This window comes from Salmo salar, chromosome ssa05 (genome assembly GCF_905237065.1).
Source record: "Salmo salar chromosome ssa05, Ssal_v3.1, whole genome shotgun sequence".
In the NCBI taxonomy this organism is placed as follows: Eukaryota; Metazoa; Chordata; class Actinopteri; order Salmoniformes; family Salmonidae; genus Salmo; species Salmo salar.
In genome coordinates this window covers 79,256,128-79,267,447 of record NC_059446.1, presented here as the reverse complement: position 1 = coordinate 79,267,447, position 11,320 = coordinate 79,256,128, and the positions used below count along the sequence as shown (strand labels likewise).

General features: G+C 45.8%; 1 protein-coding gene across 3 annotated transcripts in view; it reads right to left on the bottom strand.

Moving 5' to 3' along the window:
- The window catches only part of LOC106585544 (collagen alpha-6(VI) chain), a 50,125-nt gene that overhangs the window by 3,589 nt on the left and 35,216 nt on the right, over nucleotides 1-11,320 (bottom strand). For all 3 annotated transcript variants that reach the window (XM_045719050.1, XM_045719048.1, XM_045719049.1), the window contains exons 19-35: nucleotides 8,619-8,681; nucleotides 8,219-8,284; nucleotides 7,940-7,993; nucleotides 7,793-7,828; nucleotides 7,563-7,625; nucleotides 7,363-7,425; nucleotides 7,178-7,240; nucleotides 6,457-6,519; nucleotides 6,275-6,325; nucleotides 5,856-5,891; nucleotides 5,662-5,724; nucleotides 2,974-3,036; nucleotides 2,742-2,777; nucleotides 2,603-2,639; nucleotides 2,438-2,449; nucleotides 461-954; nucleotides 254-353 (exon numbers count right to left, since the gene is read on the bottom strand). In XM_045719050.1, coding sequence (XP_045575006.1) covers nucleotides 254-353; nucleotides 461-954; nucleotides 2,438-2,449; nucleotides 2,603-2,639; nucleotides 2,742-2,777; nucleotides 2,974-3,036; nucleotides 5,662-5,724; nucleotides 5,856-5,891; nucleotides 6,275-6,325; nucleotides 6,457-6,519; nucleotides 7,178-7,240; nucleotides 7,363-7,425; nucleotides 7,563-7,625; nucleotides 7,793-7,828; nucleotides 7,940-7,993; nucleotides 8,219-8,284; nucleotides 8,619-8,681 — 1,363 coding nt within the window. The remainder of the gene's footprint in view (nucleotides 1-253; nucleotides 354-460; nucleotides 955-2,437; nucleotides 2,450-2,602; nucleotides 2,640-2,741; nucleotides 2,778-2,973; nucleotides 3,037-5,661; nucleotides 5,725-5,855; nucleotides 5,892-6,274; nucleotides 6,326-6,456; nucleotides 6,520-7,177; nucleotides 7,241-7,362; nucleotides 7,426-7,562; nucleotides 7,626-7,792; nucleotides 7,829-7,939; nucleotides 7,994-8,218; nucleotides 8,285-8,618; nucleotides 8,682-11,320) is intronic.

The following is an 11,320-nucleotide window of genomic DNA, read 5'->3' as shown; positions in this document are numbered from 1 at the left end:
AGTAGCATCAGTAGTAGTAATGTAGTAGTAGTAGTAGTACAGTAGCATCATTAGTAGTAGTAGTAGTGGTAGTAGTAGTACAGTAGCAGTGTATTAGTAGTAGTACAGTAGCTTTAGTAATAGTGTAGTAGTAGTAGAAAACTGTATTATATATGCCCAAGGGGATAATTGGTTCTACAGTAGAATTAACCATAAAAACAAGACATACATTGATACCAAATAAGACTATTTTATTTTGTCCCTGTGTGCTTACCGTAGCAGATGACGCAATTTTTGATTCTTGTCAGTACAGCATTTTGGTCCTGTGACCTATCCACCAGCCGAACAAGGATGAAGCTGCCCGTGTCATCAGCCTGCGCCACAACAAAACAAAAACACACATGGGCTGCATTTCAATTCTCCAGCCTTTCTGCTGCCCGTTCACTACCCCTTCCCAGAAAGCATCTGTTTGTAATTGTACCTCAAAAGCCCGTTGAACATCGGGGGAGTTCCTCATGGCGATGACAGCAGGAGCGATGTTCAGGGCCTTGAACTCCATGGCGGCCGTGACGATGGCAGCGCTGTCCACAGAGGGCCCGTTGGTGAAGAACACTGCCACCTTCCTCATCGTCAACGCTTTACGGGTTCGCTTGAAGACGTGGCGCCCCACAAAGCGCATGGCCTCCCCAAGATGGCGCCGGTTGGACGTTCGTTCCAGTGCAATGTTTTGGATGGCCTCCAACAACTCCTGCTTGCGTTGGTAGTCCTGGAATCGGATCAGGTACTTGGTGTTGGCACTATAGGATACCACGGCAACACGTGCACCTGTCGGGCAGTTGCTCTCGGCAATGGCAACGTCGTCCAATATGGAGAGGAGAGCGGAGCGCATCCTCTCGAACGTGGCAGGATCCACATCCTGTGACATATCCAGAGCAAAGACCAGCTCTGTGGGGTAGGCTGGGCATGCTGCCTGGCCTGGGGATAGAGTGAGAGGAAGGCAGAGAGGTACAGAGAGAGAGAGAAGGGGAGAGGAAGGCAGAGAGGTACAGAGAGAGAGAGAAGGGGAGAGGAAGGCAGAGAGGTACAGAGAGAGAGAGAAGGGGAGAGGAAGGCAGAGAGGTACAGAGAGAGAGAGAGAAGGGGAGAGGAAGGCAGAGAGGTACAGAGAGAGAGAGAAGGGGAGAGGAAGGCAGAGAGGTATAGAGAGAGAGAGAAGGGGAGAGGAAGGCAGAGAGGTACAGAGAGAGAGAGAGAAGGGGAGACGAAGGCAGAGAGGTACAGAGAGAGAGAGAGAAGGGGAGAGGAAGGCAGAGAGGTACAGAGAGAGAGAGAAGGGGAGAGGAAGGGAGAGAGGTACAGAGAGAGAGAGAAGGGGAGAGGAAGGGAGAGAGGTACAGAGAGAGAGAGAAGGGGAGAGGAAGGCAGAGAGGTACAGAGAGAGAGAGAGAAGGGGAGAGGAAGGCAGAGAGGTACAGAGAGAGAGAGAAGGGGAGAGGAAGGCAGAGAGGTATAGAGAGAGAGAGAAGGGGAGAGGAAGGCAGAGAGGTACAGAGAGAGAGAGAAGGGGAGAGGAAGGCAGAGAGGTACAGAGAGAGAGAGAGAAGGGGAGAGGAAGGCAGAGAGGTACAGAGAGAGAGAGAAGGGGAGAGGAAGGGAGAGAGGTACAGAGAGAGAGAGAAGGGGAGAGGAAGGGAGAGAGGTACAGAGCGAGAGAGAAGGGGAGAGGAAGGGAGAGAGGTACAGAGAGAGAGAGAAGGGGAGAGGAAGGGAGAGAGGTACAGAGAGAGAGAGAAGGGGAGAGGAAGGGAGCGAGGTACAGAGAGAGAGAGTAGGGGAGAGGAAGGGAGAGAGGTACAGAGAGAGAGAGAAGGGGAGAGGAGAGGAAGGGAGAGAGGTACAGAGAGAGAGAGAGAGAGAGAGAGAAGGGGAGAGGAAGGGAGAGAGGTACAGAGAGAGAGAGAGAAGGGGAGAGGAAGGCAGAGAGGTACAGAGAGAGAGAAGGGGAGAGGAAGGCAGAGAGGTATAGAGAGAGAGAGAAGGGGAGAGGAAGGCAGAGAGGTACAGAGAGAGAGAGAAGGGGAGAGGAAGGCAGAGAGGTACAGAGAGAGAGAAGGGGAGAGGAAGGCAGAGAGGTACAGAGAGAGAGAAGGGGAGAGGGAGAGAAGGGGAGAGGAAGGGAGAGAGGTACAGAGAGAGAGAAGGGGAGAGGGAGAGAAGGGGAGAGGAAGGGAGAGAGGTACAGAGAGAGAGAAGGGGAGAGGAAGAGAGAGACGGACAGAGAGAGAGAAGGGGAGAGGAAGAGAGAGACGGACAGAGAGAGGGCGTGAGGGGGGCAATGGTATTTTTAATGACAACCATTCATAACATCACTTTGCCAAGAGTTCTGGTTTGATTACACCAGAATCTACAGTCAAGTACATACATTTATTTGGACGATGAAGGGTTAATGGAGACATACCTTGAGAGCATGCTGTTTGGGGTAGAAAAATATCATAGTTTAGAGACAAAATTAGGAATGAATGAATCTTTGCTTATGAAAACATGACCTTACCAGCAATAAAGCAATTGACACAGCGGATCTTTTTATTACAAAAAATATAGAGTAGGAATACCAAGAGCTTACCACAGTTATCACGGATATAGGTGGTCAGCTGGCATTCCTAGGGAGACAAATACAATAACATGTTAAATAGCTCTCAAGATTCTCTATATAAAATGTTTTATAGTTAAATTGGAACTAAGATCAGACAGAATACACATACAGACATGGCTCTCTCTCCTGGTCTGCCTCTAGAGCCCTAGATAGGAATAGAGAATTAGTCATAAATCCACATGTAAACAGTCAATATCTTATCAATACTTCTACTGTAAAAACAACCAAAACTACAACTACTATTATTATTCACTTGAAACAAATAACAATAATAAAACAACTAATACATGGGATTTGTAAAGTTCCTTTTATAGATCCAAAAACGCAAATGATATACTAACAGTGTGTCCCAGTGGTCCAATGGATCCTGGATCTCCTGACTCTCCCGACCTGCCCGAGTTCCCCTGGTTTAATCACATCGTAACATATGGCCATTTTAACAGAAGATTTTATACATGTCAACACATATTAGTACCTGTGGCCCAAGCGAAAATCACAAGGTTTGAAGTACAACACCTGAGAATATAAGCAGTGTTAGAATCTCTATAATTGAGTCAGAGTGTCTATGTGTGAGTATATACAGTTCTGGAGGGTGACACTTTAGTCCCACGAAGATGGTTTGTAGATGTTCAATAACTGTCAACAACATATCAACTAACTATCCACTAACCCAAGCCCTTACCCTAACCCTTATTCTAAAACTAACCCTTACCCTAACCCTTATTCTAAAACTAACCCTTACCCTAACCCTTATTCTAAAACTAACCCTTACCCTAACCCTTATTCTAAAACTAACCCTTACCCTAACCCTTATTCTAAAACTAACCCTTACCCTAACCCTTATTCTAAAACTAACCCTTACCCTAACCCTTATTCTAAAACTAACCCTTACCCTAACCCTTATTCTAAAACTAACCCTTATCCTGACCCTTATTCTAAAACTAACCCTTACCCTAACCCTTATTCTAAAACTAACCCTTACCCTAACCCTTATTCTAAAACTAACCCTTACCCTAACCCTTATTCTAAAACTAACCCTTACCCTAACCCTTATTCTAAAACTAACCCTTACCCTAACCCTTATTCTAAAACTTACCCTAACCCTTATTCTAAAACTAACCCTAACCCTTATTCTAAAACTAACCCTTACCCTAACCCTTATTCTAAAATAACCCTTACCCTAACCCTTATTCTAAAACTAACCCTAACCCTAACCCTAATTCTAAAACTAACCCTTACCCTAACCCTTATTCTAAAACTAACCCTTACCCTAACCCTTATTCTAAAACTAACCCTTACCCTAACCCTTATTCTAAAACTAACCCTTACCCTAACCCTTATTCTAAAACTTACCCTAACCCTTATTCTAAAACTAACCCTAACCCTTATTCTAAAACTAACCCTTACCCTAACCCTTATTCTAAAATAACCCTTACCCTAACCCTTATTCTAAAACTAACCCTAACCCTAACCCTTATTCTAAAACTAACCCTTACCCTAACCCTAATTCTAAAACTAACCCTAACCCTTATTCTAAAACTAACCCTTAGCCTAACCCTTATTCTAAAACTAACCCTTACCCTAACCCTAACCCTTATTCTAAAACTAACCCTTACCCTAACCCTATATCAAAACCTAACCCTAACCCTTATTCTAAAACTAACCCTTACCCTAACCCTATATCAAAACCTAACCCTTACCCTAACCCTTATTCTAAAACTAACCCTTACCCTAACCCTATATCAAAACCTAACCCTAACCCTTATTCTAAAACTAACCCTTACCCTAACCCTATATCAAAACCTAACCCTTACCCTAACCCTTATTCTAAAACTAACCCTTACCCTAACCCTATATCAAAACCTAACCCTAACCCTTATTCTAAAACTAACCCTTACCCTAACCCTATATCAAAACCTAACCCTTACCCTAACCCTTATTCTAAAACTAACCCTTACCCTAACCCTTATTCTAAAACGAACCCTTACCCTAACCCTATATCAAAACCTAACCCTAACCCTTATTCTAAAACTAACCCTTACCCTACCCTAACCCTTATTCTAAAACTAACCCTTACCCTAACCCTTATTCTAAAACTAACCCTTACCCTAACCCTATATCAAAACCTAACCCTAACCCTTATTCTAAAACTAACCCTTACCCTACCCTAACCCTTATTCTAAAACTAACCCTTACCCTAACCCTATATCAAAACCTAACCCTAATCCTTATTCTAAAACTAACCCTTACCCTAACCCTTATTCTAAAACTAACCCTTACCCTAACCCTTATTCTAAAACTAACCCTTACCCTAACCCTATATCAAAACCTAACCCTAGCCCTAACTGTAACCTTAACAAGCAGTTGCTTATCAATAGATATTTTGTTAATAGTATGACCATCTGTAGAGCATCTACACTGAGTGTACAAAACAGAGTTGCACCCCCTTTCACCCTCAGAACAGCCTCCATTCGTCGGGGCATGGACACTACAAGGTGTCGAAAGCGTTCCACAGGGATGCTGGCCCATGTTGACTCCAATGCTTCCTTCAGTTGTGTCAAGTAGACTGGATGTCCTTTGGGAAGTGGACCATTCTTCATACACACAGGAAACTGTTGAGCTTGAAAACCCCAGCAGCATTGCAGTTCCTGACACATACTACCATACCCTGTCCAAAGGCAATTACATCTTTTGTCTTGCCCATTCACCCTCTGAATGGCACACATGCACAATCCATGTCTCGAGGCTTAAAAATCCTTCTTCAACCTGTCTCCTCCCCTTCATTTTCACTGATTTAAGTGGATTTAACAAGTGACATCAATAAGGGATCATAGCTTTCACCTGGATTCACCTGGTCAGTCTATGTCACGGAAAAAGCAGGTGTCAATGTTTTGTACACTGGGATTATCCAAATAAAGTGTGACCGTTCTGGGCACTAAAGACTTAGCGGTATTGACTTAACAATTGCAGCAATGCATGTGCAACAGAGCGCTCTAGGGTCTTCTAGTGATAGTGTGTGTGAGTCTCACCCCTCTGCCTCGGTTTCCTTTGGGGCCTGGACCTCCTTTGACTCCAAAATCACCACTATCACCCTGAAGATGACATTACAGGAAAAAGGGATTGTTTACTTTTTGTGAGCTTCAGAATGCAATGTGTCATGATTGGATTCCAGCCTTGTTCTCTTATCCATTCTGAAAGGGGAGATTTTAGATCAATAACTGACCTGTAATCCAGGGTAACCATGGAAACCAGGCTCTCCCTTTAAAGTAAACACAAAACACAAGGAATTATTTATTAGTGTCCATCAAACATGTCTGTAATACAAATCTACTGTATATTAAAATCCTTTCATTTGAATGAAAAGATAATAGGCAGAATCTAGCACACAACCAGATCTGATTAGTGAAGGTGCTGGAGGAGTAAGATGAAACTAGAGAAGTAGGAAAATGCACAGTCAGATGCACATTTATTTCATTTAGCTGAGCTTTCGGTCAGTCGACCATCATTTAGATGAAAAGAGACATTTTATTTATAATCTACTAAGTACATTAACAATATTTTCCAAAGTGGAAAACCTCATCAACTACTATGATGTCTATGGACAGCAGCTGTTGATCTGAGTACTGAGTAAGTGTACCTTACCTTCATTCCCTGGGGTCCAGGAGGTCCATGGCCGTCACTACCATCAAGACCCTGTATTAAAGAAAACACACCATCATGTCCCATGCTGACATGACCTTACAAACACATACAGTCTTGCAGTGTGTGTACAGCATGTGTGTGTGCATGCAGGTAAAATGTGTAATGACAAGGCAACACCTTACCGGCATCCCTCTTGGCCCAAGTGTTCCAAGGGCTCCGTTGACTCCGGGGTCCCCAGGTTGGCCCTGTGAGGAGACCACACAGTATTGGGTTGGAAGAATGGCTATAAAACATTATTTTACAAGCATATTTTTATATATACATTTTATGTGTCTATATGTAATATGTTTCAGCTGCTCTGCAGTCCTGGTAAATTGTCCTACCAAGATGGCTAATGTTTTGTATTGTAATGTATTATATAACTGTAGGTCAAAGGTATAAGAATATTTTGAAGATAAATACACAATGCAGAGTTTGAGGGTTTGAGAGGACGAGAGTACTAAAAGTCCTAATGGTCAATAGGGAATTATAAATAGGAGTTGGGTTTCAGTTCAACATCTGTTTAGAATCTGTGGAATGTCACTGGTGAACTCAGAGTGACGTGTGCTACGTTCTGTACATGGAGTCTGGGGCAGGATACTGGTTATTTGGCCATTGGCCTAGTTGTACTGCAAGGACTTCTGATTGGTCAACCCTAGGCTAGGATGGGGGGTTATAAATTGAATCCTGTTCCTTTGTTCAGTGGGGAAAAGCTGAGGACAGGGGAGACTGAACATCTGAACATCTACCTCCCAGCATAACATCTTGATTTATCCTTCTCAAATAAACCTATTTTTCTCCCCCTGATTTGCTTTGGAGTTTGTGTTATTGATGAATAACAAATTTCGAACAAAGGCAACGCACTTTCTGTCCATTCATCCCTCGTCTTCCTGTTGATCCTTTGCCACCCATAGTTCCAGGTGTGCCCTGAGGGAAAAGCCATTCATACGCCGTCATTACATGTCAACATCGCATAACAGTAGGATTTATGTATCAGGCATCCTCAATGTGGTCAGATGGGATGGAAATAGAACGGTAAGAAAACTGACCTGAGGTCCAGGTAAACCCTGCAGGCCCCTGGGTCCGGGCTGGCCCGAGTCTCCTCTTATACCCTATGCACACAGGAGAGAAACATGTTCAGCAACAGTATCTGTGGTATTGGGAGGACTGTTCCAAATGCTAGAGAGGTGCATCAGTAGTAGCATTACTGTGGAGTTGTGGATGAGGGGAATGGGTATATATTACTTACCTGTGGTCCAGAAGGGCCAGGAATTCCTTGGAGGCCTACATCTCCTGGATCCCCTGGTGTTCCCTAACACACACACACACACACACACACACACACACACACACACACACACACACACACACACACACACACACACACAAAGAACATACTAATGGGTACATAAATATAGATAGTAATCCTAGGGACTGTTATTCATGAAGTAGCTTTGTTGATAATGCTGCCTACTGTACATTTGGACCAGGGAGACCTCTTCTTCCTTTAGGACCCTAGAAAGCAGGACACAGGACATAATCATCACGTGACAATTGACCAAAAACATGGGACAACATCAGTGTAACAGGACAAGGACAGCTTAGCAGAAATGAAACTTCGCTCACTGGGTTTCCGACGATTCCACTTTCTGCTCGGCCGCCCTCTTCTCCTGGGTCTCCCTGTCAGTGTGGAAAGGAAGACGAGAGAAAAGGAGTGTGTTTGAGGGAGAGAGGATGAGAATAACAGCAGTGTTGTCACCCTCCAGGACGGTAAGTGAATAATCCAGCTTTACTCACTAGAAAGAGACAGTCAAAATGATCTGGTACTTGCAAATGAACTTGGTGAATAAGCGATTTTGATTCTTAGATCAGTACATCGACAGTGGCCAACTACATGCTACATACCGGTAGTCCTGGGTTTCCCCTTCCTCCTTTGGGACCCGCGACAATGCTGTCCACTCCAGAGTCTCCCTAGAAGACCAGAGACTAACTTTTAGTAGCAGTTAGAAAATAAGATATTGAAACACTGCATTCGTTACAGTCTAAACCACAACTGTCAAACTCATTCCAAACTCATTCCAAACTCATTCCAAACTCATTCCAAACTCATTCCAAACTCATTCCGAGTCTGCAGATTTTTTTGTACTTGATTGATAAATTAAGGTCACTAATTAGTGAGGAACTCCCCTCATCTGGTTATCTAGATCTTAATTGAAAGGAAAACCTAAAACCAGCAGATACTGGTCCCTGAGCCATCGTAAATCATTTGCACTGTTAAATGACATCCATAGTTTATGTGACTTACAGGGTCACCTCTAAGTCCACGCTGCCCCTTCACTCCTGGCTCTCCTATGAGGCCGCTGTTGCCCTGCAAGAAAACCCACCATCAAAAGATTAGACATTAGAGAAGAGAATCGAGTAAGAGTAGGATATTGGGGACATAGGAGAATGATATTAGTGACATAGGAGTAGTATATTGGTGACATAGGAGTAGTATATTGGTGACGTAGGCGTAGTATATTGGTGACATAGGAGTAGTATATTGGTGACATAGGAGTAGTATATTGGTGACATAGGAGTAGTATATTGGTGACGTAGGCGTAGTATATTGGTGACATATGAGAATGATATAAATGACAGGAGAACGATATTAGTGACATAGGAGTAGTATACTGGTGACATAGGAGTAGTATATTGGTGACATAGGAGTAGTATACTGCAATGCTCTACTTTCCAGCTACAAGGATAAAGCACTAAATAAACTTCAGTTAGTGCTAAATACAGCTGCTAGAATCCTGACTAGAACCAAAAAGTTTGATCATATTACTCCAGTGCTAGCCTCCCTACACTGGCTTCCTGTTAAGGCAAGGGCTGATTTCAAGGTTTTACTGCTAACCTACAAATCATTACATGGGCATGCTCCTACCTATCTTTCTGATTTGGTCCTGCCGTACATACCTACACGTACGCTACGGTCACAAGACCCAGGGCTCCTAATTGTCCCTACAATTTCTAAGCAAACAGCTGGAGGCAGGGCTTTCTCCTATAGAGCTCAATTTTTATAGAATGGTCTGCCTACCTATGTGAGAGACACAGTCTTTACTGAAGACTCATCTCTTCAGTAGGTCCTATGATTGAGTGTAGTCTGGCCCAGGAGTGTGAATGTGAATGGAAAGGCTCTGGAGCAACGAACCGCCCTTTGTCACGTCCTGACCAGTATAAGGGGTTATTTGTTATTGTAGTTTGGTCAGGGTGTGGCGGGAGTGTGTTTGTTTTGTGTTGTCGGGATTTTGGGGTATTGTTCTATGTTTTGTATTTCTATGGTTTTCTATGTTGTGTATTTCTTTGTGTTGGCCTGGTATGGCTCTCAATCAGGAACAGCTGTACATCGTTGTTGCTGACTGGGAGTCATACTTAGGTAGCCCTTTTTTCACCTGTCTTTTGTGGGAAGTTGTTGTTGTACTGCTGTTGTTAGCCTGCAATACTGTCTAGCTGTCGTTCATTTTCTTGTTTTGTGTAGTGTTCTAATAAAAGTATTATGAGCATTCACGTACCCGCTGCATTTTGGTCCAATCCTTACGACGGCCGTTACAGAACTTCCCACCACAAAAGGAGCTGGAGAGGAGCTATCTGGAATCGTGGACATGGGAGGAAATTCTGGACGGGGCTGGACCATGGCACCAGGCTGGTGAATACCGTCGTCCTAAGGAGGAGCTGGAGGCAGCCAAGGCGGAGCGGCGCCGTTATGAGGCATTATACGCGCCGATTGGACAGTATGAGAGGCATCCCCAATACATTTTTTGGGGGGGGCACACGGGTAGTTTGGCTGGGCCAAGGGTGAGCCCTAAGCCAACTCCCCGTGATTATTATGGGGAGCGTGTGGCGAGGAGAGCGCCGGTGTATGCGGAAGTGCGCACGATCTCGCCCATGCGCACGCACAGTCCGGTGCGAGTGATCCCAGCCCCTCGCAAGTGCTGTGCTAGAGTGGGCATCCAGCCTGGAAGGAGGATGCCTGCGCAGCACATCTTGCCACCAGTGCGCCTCCTAGGCCCAGGCTACCCTACGCCTGCTCTACGCACGGCAGCCATCAGGCCTCTGCACAGCCCAGTTCGCCCTGTGCCAGCACTCCGCTCATGCAGGGCTACTATTACCATCCAGCCAGGACGGGTTGTGCAGGAGGTGCGCTCCAGACCTCCAGTGCCTACTCATGGCCCGGTGTATCCAGTTCCTGCTCCTCGCACTAGACCTGAGGTGCATGTCTCTAGTCTGGCGCCTCCAAAGCCAGCACCACGCACCAGGCCTCCAGTGCGTCAGCCCAGTCCAGCTCGTCCTGCTCCTGCTCCTCGCACTAGCCCTGTGGTGCATGTCCTTAGGCTGGCGCCTCCTAAGCTAGCCCCACGCACTAGGCTTGCAGTGCACAGTCCCCGTCCAGCGCTTCCGACGACAGTACCCCGTCCAGAGCTTCCGGCGACAGTGCCCCGTAGAGAGACGGCCTACAGTCCGGAACCGAGTGAGTGGCCCGACAGTCCGGCGCAGCCAGAGTGGCCCGCCAGTCCGGCGCAGCCAGAGTCGCCCGCCAGTCTGGCACAGCCAGAGTCACCCGCCAGTCCGGCGCAGCCAGAGTCGCCCGTTGTGAGGGTCCCCAGTCCGGGGTCGATGGAGAGGGACCTCACTCTAGAGACACCATTAAAGTGGGGTGAGCCAGTGGTGGAGCGGGGTCTGCGTCCCGCTCCTGAGCCACCTCCGTAGGGGGGAGTATTTGGGAAGGGGGGGTGTTGCAGAAGCACCGTCGGTGACGGTGGCCACCCTCCCTTCCCTCCCCTGTAGTTTTGGGTTTTTTGTTGTGGGTTATTGTTTTGTTCGTTTTTGTTTCAGGTGCATCCGGGGTATGCACCTTTGGGGGGGGGGGTACTGTCACGTCCTGACCAGTATAAGGGGTTATTTGTTATTGTAGTTTGGTCAGGGAGTGGCAGGGGTGTGTTTGTTTTGTGTTGTCAGGGTTTTTGG